The 26,048-nt window shown below is 42.6% G+C and overlaps 1 protein-coding gene across 1 annotated transcript; it reads left to right on the forward strand.

The window, feature by feature from the left end:
* Positions 1 to 28: 28 nt before the first annotated feature.
* Positions 29 to 25,484, forward strand: LOC110494131 (RNA-binding protein Musashi homolog 1). Its single transcript, XM_021568899.3, has 14 exons — positions 29 to 891; positions 1,381 to 1,421; positions 2,246 to 2,327; positions 2,483 to 2,567; positions 11,027 to 11,068; positions 11,743 to 11,835; positions 17,408 to 17,456; positions 18,537 to 18,619; positions 18,730 to 18,847; positions 19,274 to 19,354; positions 19,935 to 19,991; positions 20,694 to 20,750; positions 20,860 to 21,014; positions 22,940 to 25,484. Exons 1-14 carry the CDS (start codon positions 830 to 832, stop codon positions 22,979 to 22,981), a joined length of 1,047 nt encoding a protein of 348 aa, XP_021424574.2. The 5' UTR covers positions 29 to 829; the 3' UTR covers positions 22,982 to 25,484.
* Positions 25,485 to 26,048: the final 564 nt, after the last annotated feature.

Genomic DNA, 26,048 nt, shown 5'->3' on the forward strand with positions numbered 1-26,048 from the left:
AGGCAATTGGAAAAGCATTCCTCATGAAGCTGGTTGAGAGAATGCCAATAGTGTGCGAAGCTTTCATCAAGGCAAAATGGGGGCTACTTTGAAGAATCTAAAATCTAATTTGATTTTTTAAACACTTTTGGTTACAACATGATTCCATATGTGTTATTTCATAGCTTTGATGTCTTCACTATTATTCTACAATGTAGTAAATAGTACAAATAATGAAAAACCCTTGAACGAGTAGGTGTGTCCACACTTTTGACTGGTACTATATGTGCCAGCAGTGTAAACGCAATAGTGTAAAAAGGATGTATCTTTGTCTGTAAGGTGTTGTCATGAATCCCTAGGAATATCCCCATTTCAAATCCATAAAATTGCCATGATACCCCTCCATCCTCTCTCCCATGCATCAGAATATACCTTCCATGCTCCGCTGTAGGCTATTCACCCTACGCTCAGAATTAGGTATTGAATGTACTTTATAATTACTTAATTATAAGGAAAGGCAGGGACCTTGTTTTACTAGGCCAATGCTGTCTACAAATAATTTATTCCCATAGAATAGACTTCCACAAAACGTCCGCTATGGACATCATTGTCCTAAAGCGGGGAAACGCTACAAGAGAGCGCCAAGAAGACGGTGTAGTGAGGGGCGGGAGTACCGGAAAAGCTAGGGAGAGGCGGGGCCTGCTTTTTTGTGTGTGTGTGTGTGTGTGTGTGTGTGCGCGTGTTTGTGCTCTCTCGCCCCTCCTCCTCTAGACAAACCACCCCCCTCAGCCACTGAGTCTGCAACTCTCACTGCCTTTCCTCACCTCATAGTCGGGAACAGAGGAACGGAATGGATACAGAAGGGAGCCAAATCAGCCTGTCCTCCGTGGACAACTCCCCCCACGACCCATGGTAAAGCTCCCACACCGTCTCACCTGCGTCTCGGCCTTACTTGCTTCTATATGTGAGATAACCGCGGAGTTTGGTTTGTGTGGAGCCCACCCGAGCGCGGAGACAAAAGACAAGCATGCTTGTTCTGATGTGCTCTACCTCTCCAATGCGGTCCGCTCAACTGTGTATTACTGCCGCTCAACCGCGCAGGATCTATCTCTTGTTTATTTCTGCTATTTTCTTTTGAGTAAGGAGATGGCTACGATTGCAACAACTTTTTCTTTCCATTTGGAGAGCACTGGCTGGTTTCATTATCTTCTCGTGGGAATTATAACGACCCGATTTGACCACTCGTGCCTTCACAACATGGCCGATTTTCTTTTTACTTTATTTATGTTATTTTGTAGGTCTATATATATCTATTAATTGTAGTTTGCTTTTCATCTCTGATGCCTGTTTTACGGGAATATGTTGTTCTACACCACTTACTCTCGCCTCTCTCCCATTCAGCAAAATGTTCATCGGGGGTCTCAGTTGGCAGACAACACAAGGTGAGCTGTCCCGCGAGCGACTTTTCAAAGTCCCTGGATGCAAATATAATACATAGATATGTGTATATTGTTATTATTACTCGCTTATATACTATTTATACAGTCATTAATCCCATTGTTTACTATGTGAAGCTTCCGTAAGTTTGTTAAAAAGGACAGTTGATAGTTTAGGCTATACGCTGCCGAAATCAAAGCTTTCATTCAACGAGAATCCGTAGGCCTAGCCTACGCATGATTTAGACTAGGCTGAAACAGAGAGCCTAGACAATATGCGATTAACGTTCTAAATCAGTATAAAATCATTTAGCTTTATTTTGAAATCACTGTATATTATTTGGAGGGTCTGTTACCCGATGTAACAACTTTTTTTATTTTGATATTTGATTGAAGCAGAACTTCGTTGCTTTTGCAATTATTGGGGTGTTTTTTGTGTGTGTGATATCGCGGTGTTGCGCTTGTTACAGCGTTAGTAACGCCATTCAATTCAAAATAATACGGTTTGTCTAAAACTCACTGTTTGTAACGGTGTTGCCTATAGGTTGATGTCAAATGGCTATATTCATCGTATTTGTATACCCTAAGTTATCACAATTGTAAAGTAAACATTGTCGTATCATCATATTATAGCCATGGACTGTCAACCTAGGCAGAGTTTAATCTACCCTTATCCTGTTTTCAATGAATGACGTCGCGACAGACGAACAACATCGCGGTCTTGCTCATTTGCGTTGTCTGTTTTCGTTTATCTAAATCAGTTATTATCGTATACACTCAAAGGACATTTCGTCTTTGGAAAACTGTTTGACCATACATTTTTTTTGTAGAGGGATTGAATGAATACTTCTGTAAATTCGGCGAGGTGAAGGAGTGTATGGTGATGCGAGATCCCGTTACGAAGAGATCGAGGTAAGGAGGCGTGCGCGCCTCAGCATCTCTATCATAGGCGCGCACTCATGGGTTTATTTTCTTTTAAAAAAGAACATGATTTTGCGGTCGGAGGTTGAGTTTTGTTGTGTCAGACTGTTATTATAATTCAATGCATTGTGCTTTTTTTCCCCCAGGGGATTCGGGTTTGTAACATACATAGACCAGGCTGGTGTGGATAAAGTTTTGGCACAAAACAGACATGAGCTGGATTCTAAAACAGTAAGTTTATGCTTGCACCTAAATGCACAAGCAACATTATTGCATATGGGGAAATTGTTCACATGCTATAAATAATAGTCCTAAAAATGTTTGTTATGGCATACATCTATAACATTGTCTATATTTGATATGGATGCAGTTTTTCTTGGTAAGTCTTTTTTCTTCTGCCATGTTATGCCATAATGTTATACACCATGTGATGTATGAAAAGGTTGGCCCTGGTAGGAAAGTTTAGGAGAGTCTATGGGCGCCTCCCTCTCCTCCCCTCCCACCAAATCCTGGTTTAGGGTGCGTGACATGAAAGCGTTCTTTCTTGCTGTTCATCGCCATGATTACCTGGGGACCGAGACGGGGAGGAAGAGGCTCTCTCTCACTCCAAAAAGAAAGAGTTAAAAAACGTTAGGGCTGTGAAACATATTAAAGAAGTTGAGTTGTACGTTTGTAAAACCATTAAATTAAGTTTTAAGGGGGTCATCAAAAGTAAAGAACTGTTTAAGATTAAGTTAATTCAACAACAACAAAAAGTTTAACCCGAAGATTGGTGTCAACTAGTCCCCGAGTTCAGTCCCGGCATGGAATAACTTTTAAAAAAAAACTTATAATTAGAATGTTGATTTTTATGGTAATGTCATTCTAATTCAATGCATAACACTATAGTCTCTGAAGCATACCGGTGATGCTACATAGAGTAACACAATCGTTGATGAAGCTTACAGCACATAGCTTTGTCAGCCGTGTGGGTGTGTCTCCATCCCCCAACCCCCTCAATACACACTCTCATATGTGCGCACACAGTACTGTTATACACACACACTGCCTGGCCCTAAAGGGACAACATTTGACAGTGAAAGGTGAGAGCGAGTGGGGGAGGATGTAGCATGGAAAGGCTAGTTTGGTTACACGAAGCAGGTCTGTTGCCCTGGGTGAAATCAGTCACAGGGGATATTATGGTGACTCCACAGCCTTGTGGGACTTATGTCTCCATAACAACTCTCTTCTAGCATTTGAAGATGAATGCAGAATGTACTGCCACCAACAATGCAAAGTCAGCCCATGGACAATAGCATCTGCGGCGATAACTTAAATAATGGCAGTGATTGTAGTACGTTGTTTTACAGGTCCTTAATTATATGGAATTGGACTTGAGTTTTTCAGTTACAATTAGGCGCTTAAATGTGGTTCCCACTTTATGATGTAATAAAACCCCTAGGAGGATGTTTCAGAAAGGAGCAAATGCACTGATGTTATAGCTACAATCTGGATTCTAGAGTAATCACAGTAAAATGAGTTTTACAGTCAACATATTGTCAGAACATAGACGTATGTTTTTGAAGGCATTGAGTTTGATTCATACGACTAAACCACTAATCCAAATGTATCACCTGTTCAAGACAGATACAAATACTATTAAGTTAAATATCCAATAAATATATCGCACCATTTATATTTTCTTGTATGCTTGACCAAGGTGGCAATGTGTTTTTGTGTAACCCTTTAGTATTTTACACTTCAGAGCTGGTTTGACATCAGTAGAAGTAGAGTGTCATGGCAATATATCTGTGGATCCTAGTTACAGTAGGTCTTGTATTGTCAGAAGTCTGATTCTTGAATATCTTATGAGGTAGGTGAGCTTTGAGGACCTGGCCTCCACTATGTCGATGTGTGTGTACGCTACGCATGCATGTGTAAAGGTGTGATGGTCAATAGGGTTGAATGGTCGACTAGGCAGGGACATCGTTATTGAAATATACTATTGTATTTTGATAGATTACAATATTTTGCTGCAACTCACAGTGTTATGTTTGGTGTGCTGAAATGGTCCAGTGTGCTGCTTTTTTAAAAAGTATTGGAGAAGCATAACATATAGTGAGTCAATTGATAAATGATGGTACTGTGTAATTGGAAGAAAAATGGACTCTGTGTCATTGTTCCCAAATCCCTTTCTATCTCTCACTTTTTTCTCTTCAATTGTTTTTTCATTTCTCAATGACTCTCACCTTCTCTTTCACATACTATTCACATCTTTCAGTCTGTCCCCTTGTACCATCTCTTCTCCTTTTCTCATGAACCTTTACCTTCCCAACAGTCTCCATCCAAACCCGTTTCCCCCTCTCTCTCCCTTGTCGGTGGCTATTGTTTGACCAGCATGAGATGAGAAGGAGAGTGAAATTCCTTTCTGGAATTAATTTCATGCTCACCCCATGGAGGGTGAGAAAGAAACGGAGAGAGAGAGAAAAAGGACAAGGTAAATGAGACGTTTTGGCAGTAGGAATTTGGGCCAAGTGTAAGCACTCTGAAAAGCGGTGACAAAATGTTTGACACAGTGAAAACAAAGAGCTAGGGACAAACAGAAGAGTGGTGCTTTATTTTTTACCAACTACATGATTATGAACGTCTATGTTACTCTTTTGAAAGTCTATGTTACTTTTTGTAATGTGGATGGAAAATATAGCACTGTCTAATCATATATAAGGCCAGGATGTGTGCGGATTAAACATATTTGATTAAATTATGCAGGGATGACACGGGGAGATTTGCGTGAAAATTTGAGTTACTCGCCCATATCTCAAGTTAGGCCTTCGGCCCTCAGGAACCAACATCTAGACAACTTTCATGTTGTTATTGACAATGACAGTATTGACCAATGTAATGCTTTTTTATGAGTGAGGCAGATTGGTAATGTTGTTTGAGCATGAAGACAGAGTTCTACTTGTTTGGCTGCTTCAGAGGCCTTCACCACATGGCAGCAGTGTGATGTAGTGCTTCGTCTGGTCTAGAACAATCCAGGGTCGTGTTCATTAGGGCACGCAGTGGATATAATTTTTTTGTTGTTGTTGTTGCTATGGAACATTTGTATTTCTTATTGGAATAGTCCAGGTAGTCCCTCCCAGTTTCAGTCAGTTTTCTTCCATTTGGTTCCTAATGAACACGACCCTGGTTCCATTTTGACTATGCAAAACAAATCTAGTCTATTACTAATAGACTTTATCACATCAAATCAGTGTCACTTGTACAAAGTGAGTTTGGATTGAATGGATTTCCTATCCACGTAGTCACATTCCAAGCCTACATAAATTATTTAGAATTTATCATATTTTTTGTTCTAGCCCAACACAGCCAATTCTACCAATCAGCTGATTGGGTATGTTAGTGTTGCTGCGTTGAATATACCTCACAAAGAGTGTGAGAAAGATCTTTGGTTACACTTATTATTTTTGTTTGAAGGTCTAGTCATAAACTGCTCATGAACGTTATTACATGTACATAGTTAACCATTGCATTAGATTAATACATGATAATGTTGATTATGCTTGAGGCAGATTACTGGCCTGTGTAATATTGCTTTATACATACATGTATTTACTTATTTTCATACATAGGGTACCAGTCAAAAGTTTGGACACACCTACTCATTCAAGGGTTTCTCTTTATTCTTACTATTCTATGTTGTAGAGTAATAGTGAAGATGTCAAAACTACGAAATAACACATATGGAATCGTGTAGTAACCAATTAAAAAATCTAAATATTTTTTATATATTTTTTTAGATTCTTCAAAGTAGCCACCCTTTGCCTTGGCGACAGCTTTGCACACTCTTGGCATTCTCTCAACCAGCTTCACCTGGAATGCTTTTCTAACAGTCTTGAAGAAATTCCCACATATGCTGAGCACTTGTTGACTGCTTTTCCATCACTCTGTGATCCAACTCATCCAAAACCATCTAAATTGGGTTGAAGTCGGGTGATTGTGGCGGCCAGGTCATCTAATGCAGCACCCCATCAATATGGAGGTGTGTTGGGTCATTGTCCAGTTGAAAAGCAAATGATAGTCACACTAAACGCAAACCAGATGGAATGGCGTATCACTGCAGAATGTTGTGGTAGCCATGCTGCTTAAGTGTGCCTTGAATTCTGAATAAATCACAGACAGTGTCACCAGCAAAGCACCGCCACACCTCCTCTTCCATGCTTCACGGTGGGAACCACACATGCGGAGACCATCCGTTCACCTACTCTACTCTGCATCTCACAAAGACACGGCGGATGGAACCAAAAATCAAAAATTTGAACTCATCAGACCAAAGGACAGATTTCCACCGGTCTAATGTCCATTGTTTGTGTTTCTTGGTCCAAGCAAGTCTCTTATTATTTGTGTCCTTTAGTAGTGGTTTCTTTGCAGCAATTCGACCATGAAGGCCTGATTCACGCAGTTTCCTCTGAACAGATGTTGAGATGTGTCTGTTACTTGAACTCTGTGAAGCATTTATTTGGGCTGCAATTTATAAGTCTGGTAACTCTAATAAACTTATCCTCTGCAGCAGAGGTAACTTTGGGTCTTCCTTTCCTGTGTCGGTCCTCATGAGAGCCAGTTTCATCATCATAGCGCTTAATGGTTTTTGCGACTGCACTTGAAGAAACTTTCAAAGTTATTGAAATGTTCCGCATTGACTGACCTTCATGTCTTAAAGTAATGATGGACTGTTGTTTCTCTTTGCTTATTGGAGCTGTTCTTGTCATAATCTGGACTTGGTATTTTACCAAATTGGGCTCTCCCTTGTATATCACCCCTACCTTGTCACAACACAATTGATTGGCTTAAACGCATTGAGAAGGAAAGATTCCACAAATTAACTTTTAACAAGGCACACCTGTTAATTTAAATGCATTCCAGGTGATTACCTCATGAAGCTGGTTGAGAGAATGCCAAGAGTGTGCAAAGCTGTCATCAAGGCAAAGGGTGGCTACTTTGAAGAATCTGAAATATAAACAAAAAAAGTTTGTTTAAAAGTTTTTTGGTTTCCACATGATTCCAATTGTGTTATTTCATAGTTCTGATGTTTTCACTATTATTCTACAATGTAGAAAATAGTAAAAAGAAAAGAAAAACCCTTGAGTGGGTGTGTCCAAACCTTTGTCTGGTACTGTACATGAATAGGCAGATTACTGATAATTAGCAATTATAGAGCAGTTTAGTGAAACCACAGGCCTTGTTAACCGTGCTAGGCCTGATTAAAGTTAGTTGGCAGCAATGCTAAATGGCTCACCGAGAATATAATTTATTTTTTCACAAAGGAAAACTCATCACCAGACTCAGAGCAAGAATAGAGATTTAGCAGGTCAACAAAACCCACACTTCGCAACGATTCAAATCTGATCATTGAATTTGTTTGTCTGTTCACGGACTGAATATTGATTGGACTCCGTATGGGTTGGGAACCAGGTTAGCATTAGCAGTTAGCACTGTCCCAGGTCATGGCTCTATTGAGATTAGCTCTCTGGTGCTGACAGGGGCAGAGGAGACGAGAGGGGGGTGGAGCAGAAGATGGAAGGGAAAAGCAAGAGAGAGTCCCAGCCCTGGTCTGTACATGTGTAGGATCTTAATTTGAGCAGGTTTGCTACAGCAGGAAAATAATCCTGCAGACACAGAAAATCTGGCATTGTGTTAATTCTAATTAATGGAATTTTTTTGTAGGGGTTGATACATTTTTTGTAAGAGAAAATAAAGTATTTTTAAACATCAAATACACTACGAGTTTTACATTTCCTGTATTGCAGCAGGAAGGTTCCCCTTCAACAGGGTGATCAAATTAAGAAACTACATCTGTAATTATTATGGATCTCAAAGGCACCTAATCCGATTGAAGGAAACAAACCGGATTCCGAAGTATAGCCTCATCCCTGAGTGTGTACCTGCCCTCCTGAAGGAAGTGATAAGTCGCACACGCGTACATGCACACACACATTGGTTGTCCTAGCCAAGACTTTGTGTAGAGTAGGGGGCCTCATTAGTGGACTTCGTTAACTAATTACTCTGCAATTGTTCAGCTGTGCAGATTGACCCCAATGGCCCAGACCCAAATCAAATTGCCGTCCACAAAGTGACATGCTAGCCTAGCTACCTTCCAAACTTCTTAGTACGGTTGCTTCTAAACAGGTGTATTTTATAACGTTTTGAATTAGGATTGGATAGAATAGCACACTTTCGTTAACTATTTGTGTACGTTTGTGTTTTCCTGGCCACATTATTTTTATTGAGTGAATGTGTTAGTAAAAGCAGTGCATGTTGTGCGTGTGTGTGTTTTATGTGTTTAACCGCACGATGAGGGTGTGTGAGTGGGGAGTAGTTGGCCGAGCCCCTGTTCCTCTGCGGGTCCATCTGTTTTGTCCCCTTTTGTCCTGTTAATTAATGAAATCAGAGGGGCTGCCCGCTGGGCCAGGACTCCCTGCTCACAAATGGGCGGCCCACTTTCTCATGTGGAGTTTTTGTTTTAAAATGAATAGCCACTCTCTCTCTCCGTCTTTCCCTGTCTCCCTCGGTCTAGACCTAGCTCCTTCTCTCTTTGCTTCTTTTTCGCCCTCTCCTTCACTTAATCAAACTCCTCTCTTTGATTTAGTTATGTCTTCACTGTGTCTTTATTTAGTTCATTCTTCCTTTCTTGTTCATTCAACCTCTTCCCCCATTCCTTTTCCTTAAAACCCGCACATACACACAATGAAAATACATTTTTTTAAAACGAAAGAAACCAAAAGTGTAGCCTAACAGAAGTGCTGTGAGAGTATAATGTGAACGTTGTGAGATTACGATTTTTTTAGGTTCTCTGCTTTGCGACGTGTTGGCGACCATGTGCTAATGATGATTTGTAATGCCTTCACTTTGCTTGTTTGTTTCAGTTTTAAACATGTCTGGATGGGTTTGGCAGTTTGAGGTGACTATCGGATGTAGTCTAGTCTTGTCTTAACACAAACAACTAAACCCATAGGCTCTGGCTCGATGGGATCCTCCTCTGCTCTCTAAAACCCATCAGGGTTGTATCACAAGGCAGCATGAACAAGACAGCCGGCTAACATTTATAAACACTCCAGTATAACGGTATTAATATCAGTTATTATGAAGAAAGAGCGTTGAATACGGGCTATTAAAAGTCAGTTATACCACATGCCATTTTAAGTCGTTCTTCGCGGTCAAGGACATGCCGAGTTGTTTCTGAATATTTATGAACGTTAGCTGGCTCATTGCTCCTGGTTTGTGGAATACGCCCATTTGGGCTGATGTAAAAGAGTAGCATGCTGAGTCTTCCATAGAGACCGTGGTGTAGGCCTACGCTCACTGTACTATCTGTACCTGTGCTCCTGTTTATTGGACTACGGTCTGTTCTCAGTGCTGTAGATCTGTACCCCGTCGTTACTTCATAATGTGATGATACTAAACCGCATGGCATGATGTAGCCTATAGCACTCTACTGTAGTACTCAAAACTTTGTCCAAAATAGACTTAGGGGTGTTGGTCCTTGGCTCTTTGTTGGGTTTTTCTATCTTTGTGACAGACATGCTTTGTTTTACTGATTTCTGAGCAGTAGGGGGGACATGAGCGCGCTTGACGGGAATATTTTGAAAAATAAAATGCCACTTAGCTACTGGGATGCTCGGGCTCTTGTTTGACCCAATCAGTGTCATTATAGACACATGTATTGGGTGACAAGGATGAGATAATCAGTTGAGTTCATGGTTTCGTCCCAGCATTTGGAGTAAACAAGAGACAGAATCCGAAAGGTGCCCGGGTGCTGAACAATCGAGCTGTTGTTCCACTCTCTGTAGTCACCTTCCTTCGTCAACTCTGAAGCCAGCTGGAGAGGACAGTCCTCCTCTCCGTCCAGCAGCGTGGGGTGAGGAGGAGTCTCTTCCGTCTCTTCCGTCTCACTCAAACATTGCTGCTCCTCAGCTTGTCACCATAATATATAATAAATAATATAATAAATAATATATGTCATTTAGCAGATGCTTTTATCCAAAGCGACTTACAGTACAGTACAGTACATACAGTACAGTATGTAACCCCGGCAGGAATCGAACCCACAACCCTGGCGTTGTTTGAGCCATGCTCATACCAACTGAGCCTCCAAGACCGCGGACCATGATTTGACTAGACAGACACGTGAGAAACCTGAGCCTTTATGCAAATCCTCCATGGCTTACAATGCTGTGCACGGAAGCTTCTTTCTCCCGTCGGAATTACAGCGCCTGTGAATATCAGTGTCGACATGAGTCTATTCCTTGATATGCTGTATGAATTTAAAGTGTTGTTGTGCTGCAATTATACAGCGATATGCTAGCCTGGTCCCAGGTCTGTTTGTGCTGTCTTTCCAACTCATATAGTCTGACCATAGGACTTGGCAAGACAGAATAAACAGATCTGGGACCAGGCTAGTGGTATCTAGTCTGCCACTGCATTGGAGAAAGTAATATGTTTCCAGTGTATCACAGGTTTGGGGGCCGTCATAGAAATGGAATGTAATACCTCTCAAATACCGGAAAAGTTTGTATCCTTAAAGTTTGTGGTCCGTTGCCTTGAACTGTGAGTCACCATTACTCGTGAGTATGGTCTCCAAATGTTTTTGTCTACCAGTTTCTAACTTTCACTCTCTCACTCTCACTCTCACTCTCTGTCTCCCCTCTCTCCAGATTGATCCCAAGGTGGCATTTCCTCGTAGAGCCCAACCCAAGGTGAGTTCTCATCCTTAATGGGGTTTACCCCTGGATGCCAAGGTGACGTCACAGCCGTCATGTCCTATCACGGGAGGCCCGCCTGCCGCACCAGATTTAGGGCAACAAGGGCAGGAATCCCCCCCACCCTCAGCCGACTTCTATACTACCCATATACATAAGGGGGGGGGGGGGGGGGAGCTCTGCCAGCCTAAAGACACATACACACATACATACGCACACAGTCTTAATATTAAGTCTGCCTGCAGAGTCACATTTTGTATTTGCATTGAAATAAATTGTGTTATTGCTGTACTATGTGGTTCCGAGTGGCTGGCAACCCCCTCCCTAGCTCCCTAGTGGTGCAGGGGTCTAAGGCACTGCATTGCAGTGCTCGAGGTGTCACTACAGACCCGGGTTCGATCCCGGGCTGTATTACAACTGGCCGTGATCGGGAGTCCCATAGGGCGCCGCACAATTGGCCCAGGTTAAGGGAGGGTTTGGCCAGGGGGGCTTTACAAGTAGGCCATCATTGTAAATAATATTTTGTTCTTGACTGACTTGCCTAGTTAAATAAAGGTTCAATAAAAATAATATATATATTTGTACTGCTTAACAGTACTATCTTAAGTCATCTAGCCTTTTCAATGTGTTGTGTGTTAATGATCGTGTGTACTCGTTCTCTGTGTTGTTAGTTGGTGACCAGGACAAAGAAGATCTTTGTGGGAGGCCTCTCAGTGAACACAACCATCGAAGACGTCAAGCAATACTTTGACCAGTTTGGAAAGGTAAATGATGCACTGTGTTCAGACACGTTTGTTGACATGCTGTTGCTGCAAATGACATTACATGTACTCTATATCTCGAGTCAGGAGCTGTTCTCCGTTTTGCCAAGATCAACTTCAGACAAAGTTTCTCTAAGTGCCCTCGGTTTTTTCATTCAATGTCCCCTCATGTTTTCTCAGCCTATTTGTCTCCCTGTTTCTCTCTCTCTTTTCTCTTTCTGTTTCTCTCATTCCACATTTGGGTAAGAGACACGGTAAGCGTGGCTAATTTCAGAGACGAGTTGAAAGGGGTGAAGGAGAGAGGGAAAGAGGGAGGGAACACAACAGCATTAGTTCTAATCGATATTAGCATTTCTGTCTTCCATTTTGCTCCCGTTGCTGTTGTTTGAGTTGCTTCGTCTGTTCCATTTTTCTTCAAGCCAGTTAAGCCTATTTGAATGAAATGCAGTGAAAGGCAAACGCATGCTGGGATGACAGAGGGATGGCTTAAAAGAGAGAAAGAGGGAAGGGGGGAGAAAGAGGGGTGAAGAGAGTGAAGAGGCACCTCCTGGAGAGCGAGAGAGGTGTACTCGGGAAGGGAAGTGTTTTCAAACTGCAGGAGAGAAGAGGAATGCATGAGAATGAGAAGAACCAACTCGTAGAACTGCGAAGGAAATGTGATGGCAGAAGAAAAAGTATTGTAACGGGATGAAGATCTGAACTGACCCCCCAAAAGTTGACAAACTGTCTGTAATCAATGGGAAGATTAAAATAGGAGGGTTTTTTCTTCAAGGGAGAGGTATTAGGGAGAGAACGAGTGAAGAAGTTTGACCTAGAAGAGAGGTGTAGTTAGGGAGGGAGGGCATTGGCGAAGAGGAGGAGGAAGAGGGGGGGTCTCTAATTCTGAACTAATCTAATGCAACAGCTGCTCTTGCCACATGACCCCCCCCCCCCCCCCCCCCCGCACACACACAACCAACCTCAGTTCGTTGTCCCCCCATCCCAAAACACACTCTTATCCACTGCATCCCCCTCAGCCTGTTGCCTTGGTGACCTGCTTTTAGCCTTTGTCCCTTGGTAATTTAGCAATCTACTCTGAAAAAAAAAAATATGTAATGTGTGTGAGGCTTATACATATAAACACAAATGCACGTACTGGTCGGGCAGTCACACAGGTCTAGCATTCACCGACTTAAAACAGTGTGTCCTGACTGTTTTGAGCAGCAGTGGACAGAGAATGTTCTAGAAAGACAGAATCACCATCCCCTTAATGGGACTTGATGATGTCACTTTGAGGGCGGAGAGAGGAAGAAACCGTTGGGTGTAAGAGAAGGAAAGGAAAAGGGTTAGAGGAAAGAATTCTGATGGAGGCTTGGATCTTGTGAAGTATCAACCCCCACATAGGAGATGCTTGGGCCAAATTATATCATTGCAGATTTCCACTTTGCGCTTCCAGCATTTGATTTCCACAGCAGAGTGTCTTGGAGAGAGTTTGTCACTTGATTTAGAAATGGGCAGTCTCGTGAAACCATCCGGCACACACACACACATACACACACACACACACACACACAGAACTGACGATTTCTTACCATTTTGTTTTGTACACTTCAAAATCAGATTAACATTCTGTGAGCTTTTGGGCTTAAATGGGCATCAATGTCAGTCTAGTGCAAAACGAAAGCCTTTTTGTCTTTGGTGTGATTGACCAACCGGATGTAACCGTACACGGGTTCCTCAAACGAGCTGATCCCACCGCTCACCGGCGGCCATGTTTGTCTGGGAAGCAGGTCAGAATCCCACAGAGACAAGTCTCGATTTACGCCCCTGCCGTGCCCGGCCAGAGGTCCGCTGTGCTCCCCGGCACTCTATCCCGACGTTCCCACTATCCTTTTCCCAGCCTTGCTCTCCCAAACAGTACTGGGAAGCCATTGGATAACACTCTGCCTCAAAGTACAGCGTAAAAACACAGCCGTGGTGCTTCACTTCGAAGAGTCAACAAACTATAGGCCTATCTTCACCCTTCCAAAATGGATGAAAGAGGGAGGGGGGAGAGAGAGGGGTGGATAGGACAGAGAGGAACACGTTGGGTTCCAGTCAGCCATGTGAGTTGGCGATTAGAGGGCTTCACTGGACACTTTGTCTGCCGGCCTGTTTGGAGAGATGGGTGGAGAGAGGGAGGGAAAGAGAGCGAAGGAAGAGTTAAACAGAGGTGAGAGAGGAAGACGGTTGAGGTGAATTAGACACTGACTGTGTTTGGGTGTTTGAACTGAGGGATTGAAGCCCACATGTTCATTGCAAATAGGTCACGGTTTGTACTGTCTCGTAGCCAATGTAGCAGCAAACAGTGAACAGAGTTTTCTTCACTGGATGTTTACAAAGGGCTGCAAAATATTATTGGTTTGTCCAGTTTCTTTGAAATTGGCGGAAAGAGAACATTCCCGGATACAGAACATTCTGGGTGGAAAAAGTTGTCTGTCTGTACATTTCCAGCAGCTCTCTGAAACCATTCCCAGAAAGTTCTGTGACTGAAAATGTTCTCAGAATGTTCCTGAAAAACTTCTTGTCATTTTTTTACGAAATGAGAATGTTTTGTGACATGCTGTAAAGGTGCTGGGCAGTGAGTGTGAGCCGTGCTGAGGTAAATACAAGACGCTATAGTTCAGCCAGATTGTATTACACTTCTCTGGACACAGTGGACAACAGGTTGTTTCCCTATTGATTTTGTCGAGGAGGCTCTGTAACAGTAGGTCTAACACGTCCCACTAGGCACACACTGGTTGAATCAACGTTGTTTCCACATCATGTCAATTAAATTACGTTGAACCAACGTGGAATAGACGTTTGTGCCCAGTAGTTTTTGTTTTTTAGCACTGAAGACAATAAAGCTTACAAACTTCAAGATGTTAGCTAGCAAGTGAATTAGAATAAATCACAGTTAGCCATCCTCACTGAATATGGCTATAGGTGACTGTTTTGTGTTCACACCTTCATGTGTCAGCCTAATACTAACGAATGGTTAGCGTCTAGAATAAATAGCGCTAATGCTAACTGGAGTCTACTTGCCTACTTGACCATGTAACACAACACTTATGATAACATGTCTCTGGTGCTGCAGCTGTCCACTTACTCTCCCTGTCCCGACTTTGCTGTGTCATTGGCTTTGGAGGACCGGAAGGGTGAAGAGTGGGAGGGGGGAGATAAAAACTGAATGAAGGACAGAGGGTAGACTGGGGGCGGGGGCTGTGTGTGTGTGAGGGAGAGAGAGATCATAGCGAGATCATAGCTCTGTTGGACTAACGGGTCTCCAACCCTGACCTTTTCTATATTCCATGCACACACGCAGTGACACACACACTCACTAGCACAGCTTGTGTATTAGATCATGCAACCAAACTAAATATATTGCCAGTGGTGGAAAAAGTACCCGATTGTCATACTTGAGTAAAAGTAAGGATACCTTAATAGAAAATGACAAGTAAAAGTGACAGTCACCCAGTAAAACCCTACTTGAGGAAAAGTCTAAAAGTATTTGGTTATACTTAAGTATCAATAGTAAAAGTATAAATAGTTTCAAATTCCTTATATTAAGCAAACCAGACGACACCGTTTTCTTGTTTTTATTTTATTTACGGATACCAGGGGCTCACTCCAACACTCTCACTGTTTCGTGAGTCCGCCAGATCAGAGGCAGTAGGGAAGACCAGGGTTGTTCTCTTGATAAGTGTGTGAATTAGACCATTTTCCTGTCCTGCTAAGCATTCAAAATGTAACAAGTACTTATGGGTGTCAGTGAAAATAGAAACAGTAAAGTAAAGTACAGATACCCCCAAAAGCTACTTTCAAGTATTTTTACTTAAGTACTTTAGTAATATGTACTGCTTTCATTATGACACCAAATAGATGATCTCAAAGGTTAAACATCAAACTGGAGTCCAGAGCTTTCCTCCACTCACATTTCACCCTGTGTTAAGTTTCATTACGCTGAAAGGTAATGAAAATAGGGATGCAGTCATGCTGTGTGTCTTAAACGATGGTTATACTGATGATGTCTCTCACTGGAAAAACATGGAGTAGTTTCACCGTTCCTCTAGTAGAGGAGTTTGTGCTAACTTTCTTACCAGCAAAGGAGAGTAAAGAGGGGATGGGGTCAGCATGAATAGGGCTGCAGGGAGAAGAGTGGGAGAAAAGGGGGGGAAAAAGCAGAGGGAAAGGAAGAATGAAAGGGGTGCGTGTTGACAAAGCCCCCACTTCTCTTTGTTCTCTGTCTCTCTCCCTGCCTGCCTCTCCTTCTGTCTGTCTTTCTGTCCATCCAACCCTCACTCTCTCTCTCTCCCCCCAAACTCTTTTATCCTTTTCCCTCTCGACCCACTCTTTCGTATGCACCAATCCCCCTCCCATCCTTATTCTGTCCTGAACTATCTCTCGCCTCCTCTCTTTTCTGCGTCGCCACGCAAAATCCATTTTCTCTCCCTCTAGTAAGTCCTTTTTCAACTTTGTCCCTCTCTCTCAATTCCCCCTTTCACCCTTTCTCTCTCTCTCTTCCTCACACAGTTCTTTCTCTCTGTAGTTCTATTCATAGTGAGAGGAGGGTAAATTCTCCTAATTGAAATTATTTACAGGGTCTCCATGGGAATAGTAAACTTTGTGGAGAGGAGAACAAAGAGCTAGAGAACAGGACACAAAAGCTTACCCCCTCCCCCCCATCGCCAAACATACACTGAGTGCACAAAACATTATGAACACCTGCTCTTTCCATGACCAGGTGAATCCAGGTGAAAGCTACGATCCCTTATTGATGTCACTTGTTAAATCCACTTCAATCAGTGTAGATGAAGGGGAGGAGACAGGTTAAAGACTGATTTTTAAGCCTTGAGACAATTGAGACGTGGATTGGGTGTATGTGTGCCGTTCAGAGGGTGAATGGGCAAGACAAAATATTTAAGTGCCTTTGAACGGGGTATGGTATTAGGTGCCAGGCTCACCGGTTTGAGTCAAGAACTGCAACGCTGCTGGGTTTTTTACGCTTCACAGTGTATCAAGAATGGTCCACCACCCTAAGGACATCCATTTAACTTGATACAGCATTGGAGTCAACATGGGCCAGCATCTCTATGGAACGTTTTCGACACCTTGTAGAGTCCATGCCCCGACGAACTGAGGCTGTTCTGAGGGCAAAAGGGCGTGCAACTCAATATTAGGAAGGTGTTTCTCATGTGTTGTACACTCAGTGTATATATATATCTACATAGAGAGTGCAAGAGAGAGAGAGAGAAAATATTCCCTCCTAGAACTTGGGGAGTGAAACACTGTTTAACTTTACAGAGAAAGAACGGCCCTTTTCTCTCCCACGCTTTTTCCTCTCCCCTGTACCCCCTTCTTTCTCTCCTCCTCCTTTGTCACCTGTCACCCCCCTCGTTCCCTTCCTCTTTCTCCATCTGTTAGCCCCCTCTCCTCTCTTGCTCCAAAGCACAGGACCTGAAGGAGGGACAATGAAGCCCCATGCTGTGTAATGGCCTGTGTGTGTGTGTTTGTCCAAGCTCATCTCTCTCTGTCTCTCTACCTCTCTCTCTCTCTATCGCTCTCTCCCTCATAGGTCGATGACGCCATGCTCATGTTCGACAAAACCACCAACAGACACAGAGGTATTGCCACGAAACACCAGTCGACACACACACACACACACACACACACACACACACACACACACACACACAAACAAAAATCATTGTGATAATCTTCTCTCAGATCAGTTGGCAGACCATACTAGCTGGTTTGTTGGTGCAAAAGTAAACCTCTTGCATTGAGAAGTTATTGAAGAGCCTGATCCTTGGTTCAGCCATGCATGGAATGGCAGCAAGCACACATTGATTTGTAGTGTAAATAATGGTATGCGGAAACAAATAACACATACATTAACACACATTATCAGACTCTCACACATTGTTTAGATAAACACACACTCATGCCGATACACAGTATTTTAATGTGCGGGAGCTGTACTGAGCTGGTTAGGCCATAGTTATTGGAACCATGCTGGAAAGGACCATGTGAAAACAAAGTATCTGAGCCAATGGGAGTACAGTTTGGGTCGGCCCTATAGTGTGAATCAGTCAGGGAGGAGCGAGTAAAGGAAGGCGAGAGGGGTTAATTGGTCAGCTCGTTTAATCGGGGCTCAGGCTAAAACCTTAGCTAATACTCTACCCCATCCCCCTTTACCACGACGACAGATTGACAGTTAGGGCACGCAAACCCGGCTAAATCCCCTCACAGCCTCTTGAGGTGTGGGGGAGGGAAGGGAGAAGGAACATGTAATGGAGTAGGGAGAAAAAGGGGGAGAGACCAGGTGAGTCTCAATACTTTGATGGAGTCTCTGCTACCTTTATGTTCTGTCATCTGAAAGGGATTTAATAGATGAAAGCAATTTTTTTAAAATATATAATATGATTTGAGGGAGAGAAGGATGGGGGAAAGAAGTGTACAGGATATGAGGATAGGAAAGAGGACAAAGTGAGTATTAAACATGGGTTGTGTCCCAATCATTCGTTTCTTTCCTCACCTCCTTCCCTCATCTCCTTTTCTTCCTTGGTGACCCCTAACCTGGAAGAACTAGACATGTCATGTCTAGACAACTAGACAAGTCATGATTGCATTCAGTTTAATAGAAAATGGAAACAAATGGCCATAGTGGAAAGTAAAGCAGTCTGTGTTCTTGTGTCCCTCAGGTTTTGGCTTTGTGACCTTCGAGAATGAAGACATGGTGGAGAAAGTGTGTGAGATCCATTTCCACGAAATCAACAACAAAATGGTATGTAGGCAGGCCATGTGTGTATGTGCGAATGTGTGCGTCAGTGTTGATAGTAAGGAGTGTGTGTGTCTATGTGCAGAATATTTCAAACCATTTGCATTCCACTCCAGGTGGAGTGCAAGAAAGCCCAGCCCAAGGAAGTGATGTCACCGACGGGTACAGCTCGAGGTCGTGCCAGGGTGATGCCCTACGGCATGGACGCCTTCATGCTGGGGATCGGCATGCTGGGTAAGAACAATAACACTGTCATTTAGCTGCCTCTAAACACTCTGGAACCACAAAAAAAAGCTTTTCAGAGTAAGGGTGCTGGTCTAGGATCAGTTTAGCCTTTTTAACAATGAATATGACCTACAGTATATAACAGGGGAGACCTACTCAGAGACGCTCTATTAATTTGTGGTCAGAATTGGAGAGCAGGGCTAAAGAGATGGGAGGAGATGTAGAGGGGGATGTGTTTCAGTGGGATTCAAGTAGGCTATGGCCCGCGGTGAAGTCATAGTATCTTGCTCCGCCTACAGGTCAGTTATGGCAACAGCATGGTACTGAGTTATGGTGCTACATGCTACATGAGGTCTAATATTAATGCAATAGCATCGTCTCCTTCAACCGTGTTCAGCCGTATCCCGATGGGTATTTCTTTGTCTCTCTTCACAGGCTACCCAGGCTTCCAAGCAGCTACGTACGCTAGCCGTGGCTACCCTAGCATCACGCCTGGATACACCTACCAGTTCCCTGGTATATGAGCATCGCTCTCTCTGTCACACTTATTTATGTAGAGTATGAGTTACAGACGTACAGACGACTTGAGTCTGTTAATTATCCAAAGAACTGGCTAGGTTTGACAACAGAAAACAATGCATTGGCCTAGTGATCATGTCAGATACACACTGATGTTAGTTTTACGCTAGGTGCCAAACACACAGACATGCCTACACTTTTTACTCCATGTATAAACGCATATGGCAGAGTCTGGCTGCTTGTAGAGTTGTATTTAGGTTTTGATGTCCTCCTCCTCTCCCCAGTCCTTTTCTCTACTTCCCCTCCCATCTCATGTGAGAAATAATCTCTGCTGCACTTTTATCTCCCCATTTTCTCTTTCTTTGACTCTGACCCCACTGCGCCTCCTTTCTCTCCTTCCCCGACCACCCTTCTCCCCTGTAGTCTCTCATACTCATTCTAAATTGCTGCTTGTGTGTGCACATGTTCATGTATGTGTGTGTGTGTGTGTGTGTGTGTGTGTGTGTGTGTGTGAGGCGATTGGCACGTGGATGGTGTTGGTATTAAAAAAAGCGCTCTCTTGACATTTCTGTTCTAGAATTCCATTTAGAGAGGACCACCCTTCTGACATCATCCCACCCCTCTGAGCTCACAGGTCAGTCACTCCTCTAAGATCTACAGGTAGCTCACAATCTCTCTCTTTCTAAGGCAACATCGCCAACCTGTGGCGGAATGGTGTAATGGCTCTCCTTTTTCCAATCTGGAAGGGTTCAATCCTAACTTCGATTTTTTTTTTAATGTTTTTGATGAATCATGAAATTGACCCGAACAATGTTACGCTTGGATATTTTGTGCACTGTTTCACCATCTTTAAAACTGTAAACTGCATCGCCGTGCTAGAGGTGTCACTACAGACCAGGGTTAGATCCCGGGCTGTATCACAACCGGCCGTGAACGGGAGTCCAATAGGGTGGCGTGCAATTGGCCCAGTGTTGTACGGGTTAGGGGAGGGTTTGGTCGTGGGTGTCTTACTTGGCTCACGCGCTCTAGTGACTCCTTGTGGCAGGCCGGGCGCCTGCAGGCTGACCTCGGCTGTCAGGTGAACGAACGGTGTTTCCTCTGACACATTGGTGCGGCTGGCTTCCGGCTTAAGCAGGCGTGTGTTAAAATGCACGGTTAGGCAGGTCATGTTTCGGGAAGACGCATGACTTGACCTTAACCTCCCAAGCAGAAAAAAACGGGAAACTACCTGGCAATGAAATGTTTGCCAAACTTAATTTACACACTGCCAAACACTGTTTTGTAAGGCGACGTATAGGTCAAAGAAGACATCTGAAATTGTCCCTCTGTCCCTCAGCCATTCCACTGTCAGCCTACGGACCAATGGCAGCAGCAGCAGCAGCGGCTATGAGAGGTAGATAATTCTCCTTCATCATTCTGCCTGTCAGTTGTCTATGTGTATGTGACTGACTGATTGACTGTCACTCTCTCGCTCTGTCTCTCTCCATCTCTCTCGCTCTCAGGTTCCACCCAGTCACGTAACGCAGGCTACCTGGGCACCAGCAGCCCTGGGCCAATGGCTGATCTGTATGCGGCAGCCAGTCAGGACTCAGCACTCAGCAGCTATCTCAGCGCAGCTAGTCCTGGCCCCAACTCAGGATTCGGCCACAGTCTTGGGGTACGTCACTATCATGTTTCACAACGGAAATTAGATTTTTGGTGCCTAATGAATATGACCCATGGTTGGAATGTCGTGAAGAGGGATCTATAAGTGTCAGCTAAAGGAGCCTGCTAGGTGGCATGTACAGTGCCTTGCGAAAGTATTCGGCCCCCTTGAACTTTGCAACCTTTTGCCACATTTCAGGCTTCAAACATAAAGATATAAAACTTAATTTTTTTGTGAAGAATCAACAACAAGTGGGACACAATCATGAAGTGGAACGACATTTATTGGATATTTCAAACTTTTTTAACAAATCAAAAACTGAAAAATTGGGCGTGCAAAATTATTCAGCCCCTTTACTTTCAGTGCAGCAAATTCTCTCCAGAAGTTCAGTGAGGATCTCTGAATGATCCAATGTTGACCTAAATGACTAATGATGATAAATACAATCCACCTGTGTGTAATCAAGTCTCCGTATAAATGCACCTGCACTGTGATAGTCTCAGAGGTCCGTTAAAAGCGCAGAGAGCATCATGAAGAACAAGGAACACACCAGGCAGGTCCGAGATACTGTTGTGAAGAAGTTTAAAGCCGGATTTGGATACAAAAAGATTTCCCAAGCTTTAAACATCCCAAGGAGCACTGTGCAAGCGATAATATTGAAATGGAAGGAGTATCAGACCACTGCAAATCTACCAAGACCTGGCCGTCCCTCTAAACTTTCAGCTCATACAAGGAGAAGACTGATCAGAGATGCAACCAAGAGGCCCATGATCACTCTGGATGAACTGCAGAGATCTACAGCTGAGGTGGGAGACTCTGTCCATAGGACAACAATCAGTCGTATATTGCACAAATCTGGCCTTTAAGGAAGAGTGGCAAGAAGAAAGCCATTTCTTAAAGATATCCACAAAAAGTGTTGTTTAAAGTTTGCCACAAGCCACCTGGGAGACACACCAAACATGTGGAAGAAGGTGCTCTGGTCAGATGAAACCAAAATTGAACTTTTTGGCAACAATGCAAAACGTTATGTTTGGCGTAAAAGCAACACAGCTGAACACACCATCCCCACTGTCAAACATGGTGGTGGCAGCATCATGGTTTGGGCCTGCTTTTCTTCAGCAGGGAGAGGGAAGATGGTTAAAATTGATGGGAAGATGGATGGAGCCAAATACAGGACCATTCTGGAAGAAAACCTGATGGAGTCTGCAAAAGACCTGAGACTGGGACGGAGATTTGTCTTCCAACAAGACAATGATCCAAAACATAAAGCAAAATCTACAATGGAATGGTTCAAAAATAAACATATCCAGGTGTTAGAATGGCCAAGTCAAAGTCCAGACCTGAATCCAATCGAGAATCTGTGGAAAGAACTGAAAACTGCTGTTCACTGTTCATGCTCTCCATCCAACCTCACTGAGCTCGAGCTGTTTTGCAAGGAGGTTTTGCAACAATTTCAGTCTCTCGATGTGCAAAACTGATAGAGACATACCCCAAGCGACTTACAGCTGTAATCGCAGCAAAAGGTGGCGCTACAAAGTATTAACTTAAGGGGGCTGAATAATTTTGCACGCCCAATTTTTCAGTTTTTGATTTGTTAAAAAAGTTTGAAATATCCAATAAATGTCGTTCCACTTCATGATTGTGTCCCACTTGTTGTTGATTCTTCACAAAAAAATACAGTTTATATCTTTATGTTTGAAGCCTGAAATGTGGCAAAAGGTCGCAAAGTTCAAGGGGGCCGAATACTTTCGCAAGGCACTGTATCTGATGCTAGGGGAAACCAGGGATTTGTTTACCAGTTTTTAATATGGAAGAGTAAATTATATAATGACAAATCAATAAAATGTTGGCAATTTTGTAAACCATATCCTTTCTTAATTTCAAACTATCTACCAGCTGCTCTGTCTCTAATCGTCAGTGTGTCTTTTTTTCCCCAGGGTCCTCTTATCGCTACTGCCTTCACCAACGGTTACCACTGAGCAGATTTAGCAAATCACCGGGCACGGGAGGAGGTCCCTTCTGCTGACGAGCCAATCAAACTGCTGTGTGCCTACCCATGGCACAATCCGATTGGCGGCCACAGTTCAAACCCCGCACCCCCTGGCTCCCCCTGACTCCACCCACTGACTGAAGATCTTTTATTTTTTTTAACTTCTGTATCCTGTTTTCCTGTACTAATATCACTCCCTCTTCTCAATCCCTTGTTTCTCCTATCCTTTACCTTCACGTAGGTTTATTTAATTAGATTCCAATGCTGTTTCTTTTTTAAAATATCGCTCTGGCAGAAAAATAAGTGAGAAAATAAAGTTTGTGGGTTACGCTCAAGGCAAACACACAGATTCTGTCAGATATGTTTTGCTTATATTTGAGGATTTTTTTATTTAATCGCAATGTTTTGATGTATTGTCTGTTCCGTTGACCTTTAATGTGTTACTGAGGTGAGATGGAGGAGAGAGGATTAGAGAGCGATGAACTGGTGTGTGGGATGGGGTCTCCTTGTCAAAAGGGGTACCTAACCCATTTAAACAGAGGAAGAACAAAAATGATGTAATTTCCATTTTTAACAAACGTGTCACAGAAAACATGAAAAGAAAACTAAAATGTATATTTTGATAGTTTTTAAAACAAAACATTTGTAATATTGTTATTAATATTGAACACAATGATAATAATGATGATAATCGGGTAGATATTTTCTTCCGTAATTGGTTTTGAAAGGAATGTTTTTTTATTTTCTTCCTGTAAAATATTGTATATAGATTTTGAGGGGAGGGTGAAGTAGGGGAGGAGGAAGGTTGGTGTAGGGGAGGAGGGAGGGGATGTTGAACTTTGATCAGCAGGCGGGGTTACTATTAATCGTTTGGCGCCAATTTAACTGGAAGTCTGCTTAACTACTACAACAAATGTGTTGTACAGCGGCAGGTCATTTTCTATTTGAAAGTGGCTATCCCCTCAGCATTTGTTTGGTGTTTAGGCCAACAACATGCATTAGCAGGGTTGAGGACTAGATGATATTTGTAAATAAGACGAAATGATAAGACCCTTTTCATTAGAAATTGGTATCAAAAAGAGAACATGCTTGAATTCTCACACAGTTGAGTCCTTTTCCCTTTCCTTTCATTTAGTTTCTTACTGTGAACATGCCAGTAACTGATTTCTATTGAATTGGACCCCTTAAAGGCACAGTCTTACCAAGTGACATAACCATAGAAATATTGTTATTTGAATGAGGGTTCCTGTTCTAGTCATTTTATTTCTATGGACATGACATCCATGTATCCCTGAGAGATAAGGAAAAACTGAAGTGAGGCCCTGAGGATTTTTAATTGGCTATGTTGAGGGTGCATGGTCGGGGTTAAGGGGGATTGGGTGGGATTTAATACAACTTTTTAAGGGGGGAAAGTATATATATTTTTGCTCTATTTTCCTTCATTATGTTTTATTTTGTTTCTTGTTTCTTTCTTGCTGTTCTATGTACGGTCATACGGACCGTAGAAACAAATGAAGGACATATTTAACAAAGCAATTGACTCTTAAAAAACGGTTACATCATGGTTGTATTTGTCTTCTGATGACCTTAGGAGGTGATTGTGTCATTATGTGTGAAGGTGTGTTTGTTTGTGTGTGATGTGTGCGCGCACAATAGTGAGCTGACGTATGGAATTAGCTAGATTCGAAAGTTGACATGACATGCATTTTTTGACTGCCATTTTGGTACTGAAATGTTTGGCTGGTTCCATTTTGGTCTAACACCACGTATCCTATGTGTCCTTTCAGATCTAGGGACTAGGGGCTAGGTAAACTGAAATGGAATGCAGCCTCTGTCCCAGTCAGTACAGAAAAGAGTTATACACAGACCAGTAGCTGGAATGGAGGAGGAGACATAGTGGAATTGTCCCCTTTCTTTTGACAGAGCTATTTCAATGAAAATCAAATGAATTTTGTTGATGTTCCACAAAGTCTTCCACTAAACATGAACAAGAATCTCCCATTTTATACTGGCTAGTACTGCCCTTTTCGAACTGGCTGGGGCACCACACAAAACTACTGCTGGACACGAACACTGTAACTTTCTAACTTTCAAAAAGCAATACGTTGTTTTTTATTTTAGGAATATTAATACTGCTATTAATGGCAATGGGAGTATGGATAATTCCATGGCATTAAGACTTTTTTTAAGAACAAAAAGGAAATTATATTTTTCTCTTGTCCGATTTCGTTCCCGGTGCACAATAATGATTCAGTGATGTTTAAGATGCTGGTGTTTTTGTTTGTTTATGTTGACGCTTTCTTCAGGGTCGGAAAAGGGGCAAGGCCTTGGTTGTTAAAGCTCCAAGTTCAAGGCCTTGACCAACACTGTAACTAAACTTTTATTTGGACTGTTCCCCACCCGCTTTATCTTATTGTATTTCTTTTTTTCTTTCTTTCTTTTCTCCTCTGGAAATGTCCATTTTAAAATTCCTAATAAATTATTTTAAAGCATTCCACTGAGATTGTGGTTCTGTTTTTTTTTTTACTTCTACAATTTCTTTGGCACAGCGGAAATCTAATTAATGTTATACAAAAATCCCAATTAAAATCAGTCTGTTTATGCTAGAGATATCTGGGCTGCGTCTCAATCCACCACAATCCACCATGCGGAAGGGCTGTTTTAGCCCTTCTGCGTCTGTGGTCAAAGGTGGCAGAGCTAGAGCAGTGTTTGTCAGACCATGAGACATCCTGAAAATTGGTCTTCTCACAAAAACGTCTGTAGCGTCCGAACGGTTTGGCCTACCACTATATTGAAAGATGAGACTCAAAACACGATGGCATTCTCCGTTTTGCTCTAGGACACGCCCACAAGACTCTTCTGAAGGTCCCCGGGACCATTTAAAAAAATTATGGAAGTATATATATATGGAGATAGTTTAGTGCCTAAAATAAGGGGATAAATACATTAAAAAATTAAATACAAATGGTTTCCTGGGCACAGATTCACAAAAACTTCTTAAGAATAAATGTATTCTTAACTGATATCTTAACAATATACTTAACAAGAAAGATAAG

This window comes from Oncorhynchus mykiss, chromosome 17, assembly GCF_057628025.1.
Source record: "Oncorhynchus mykiss isolate SJ-2025 chromosome 17, ASM5762802v1, whole genome shotgun sequence".
Taxonomy (NCBI): Eukaryota; Metazoa; Chordata; class Actinopteri; order Salmoniformes; family Salmonidae; genus Oncorhynchus; species Oncorhynchus mykiss.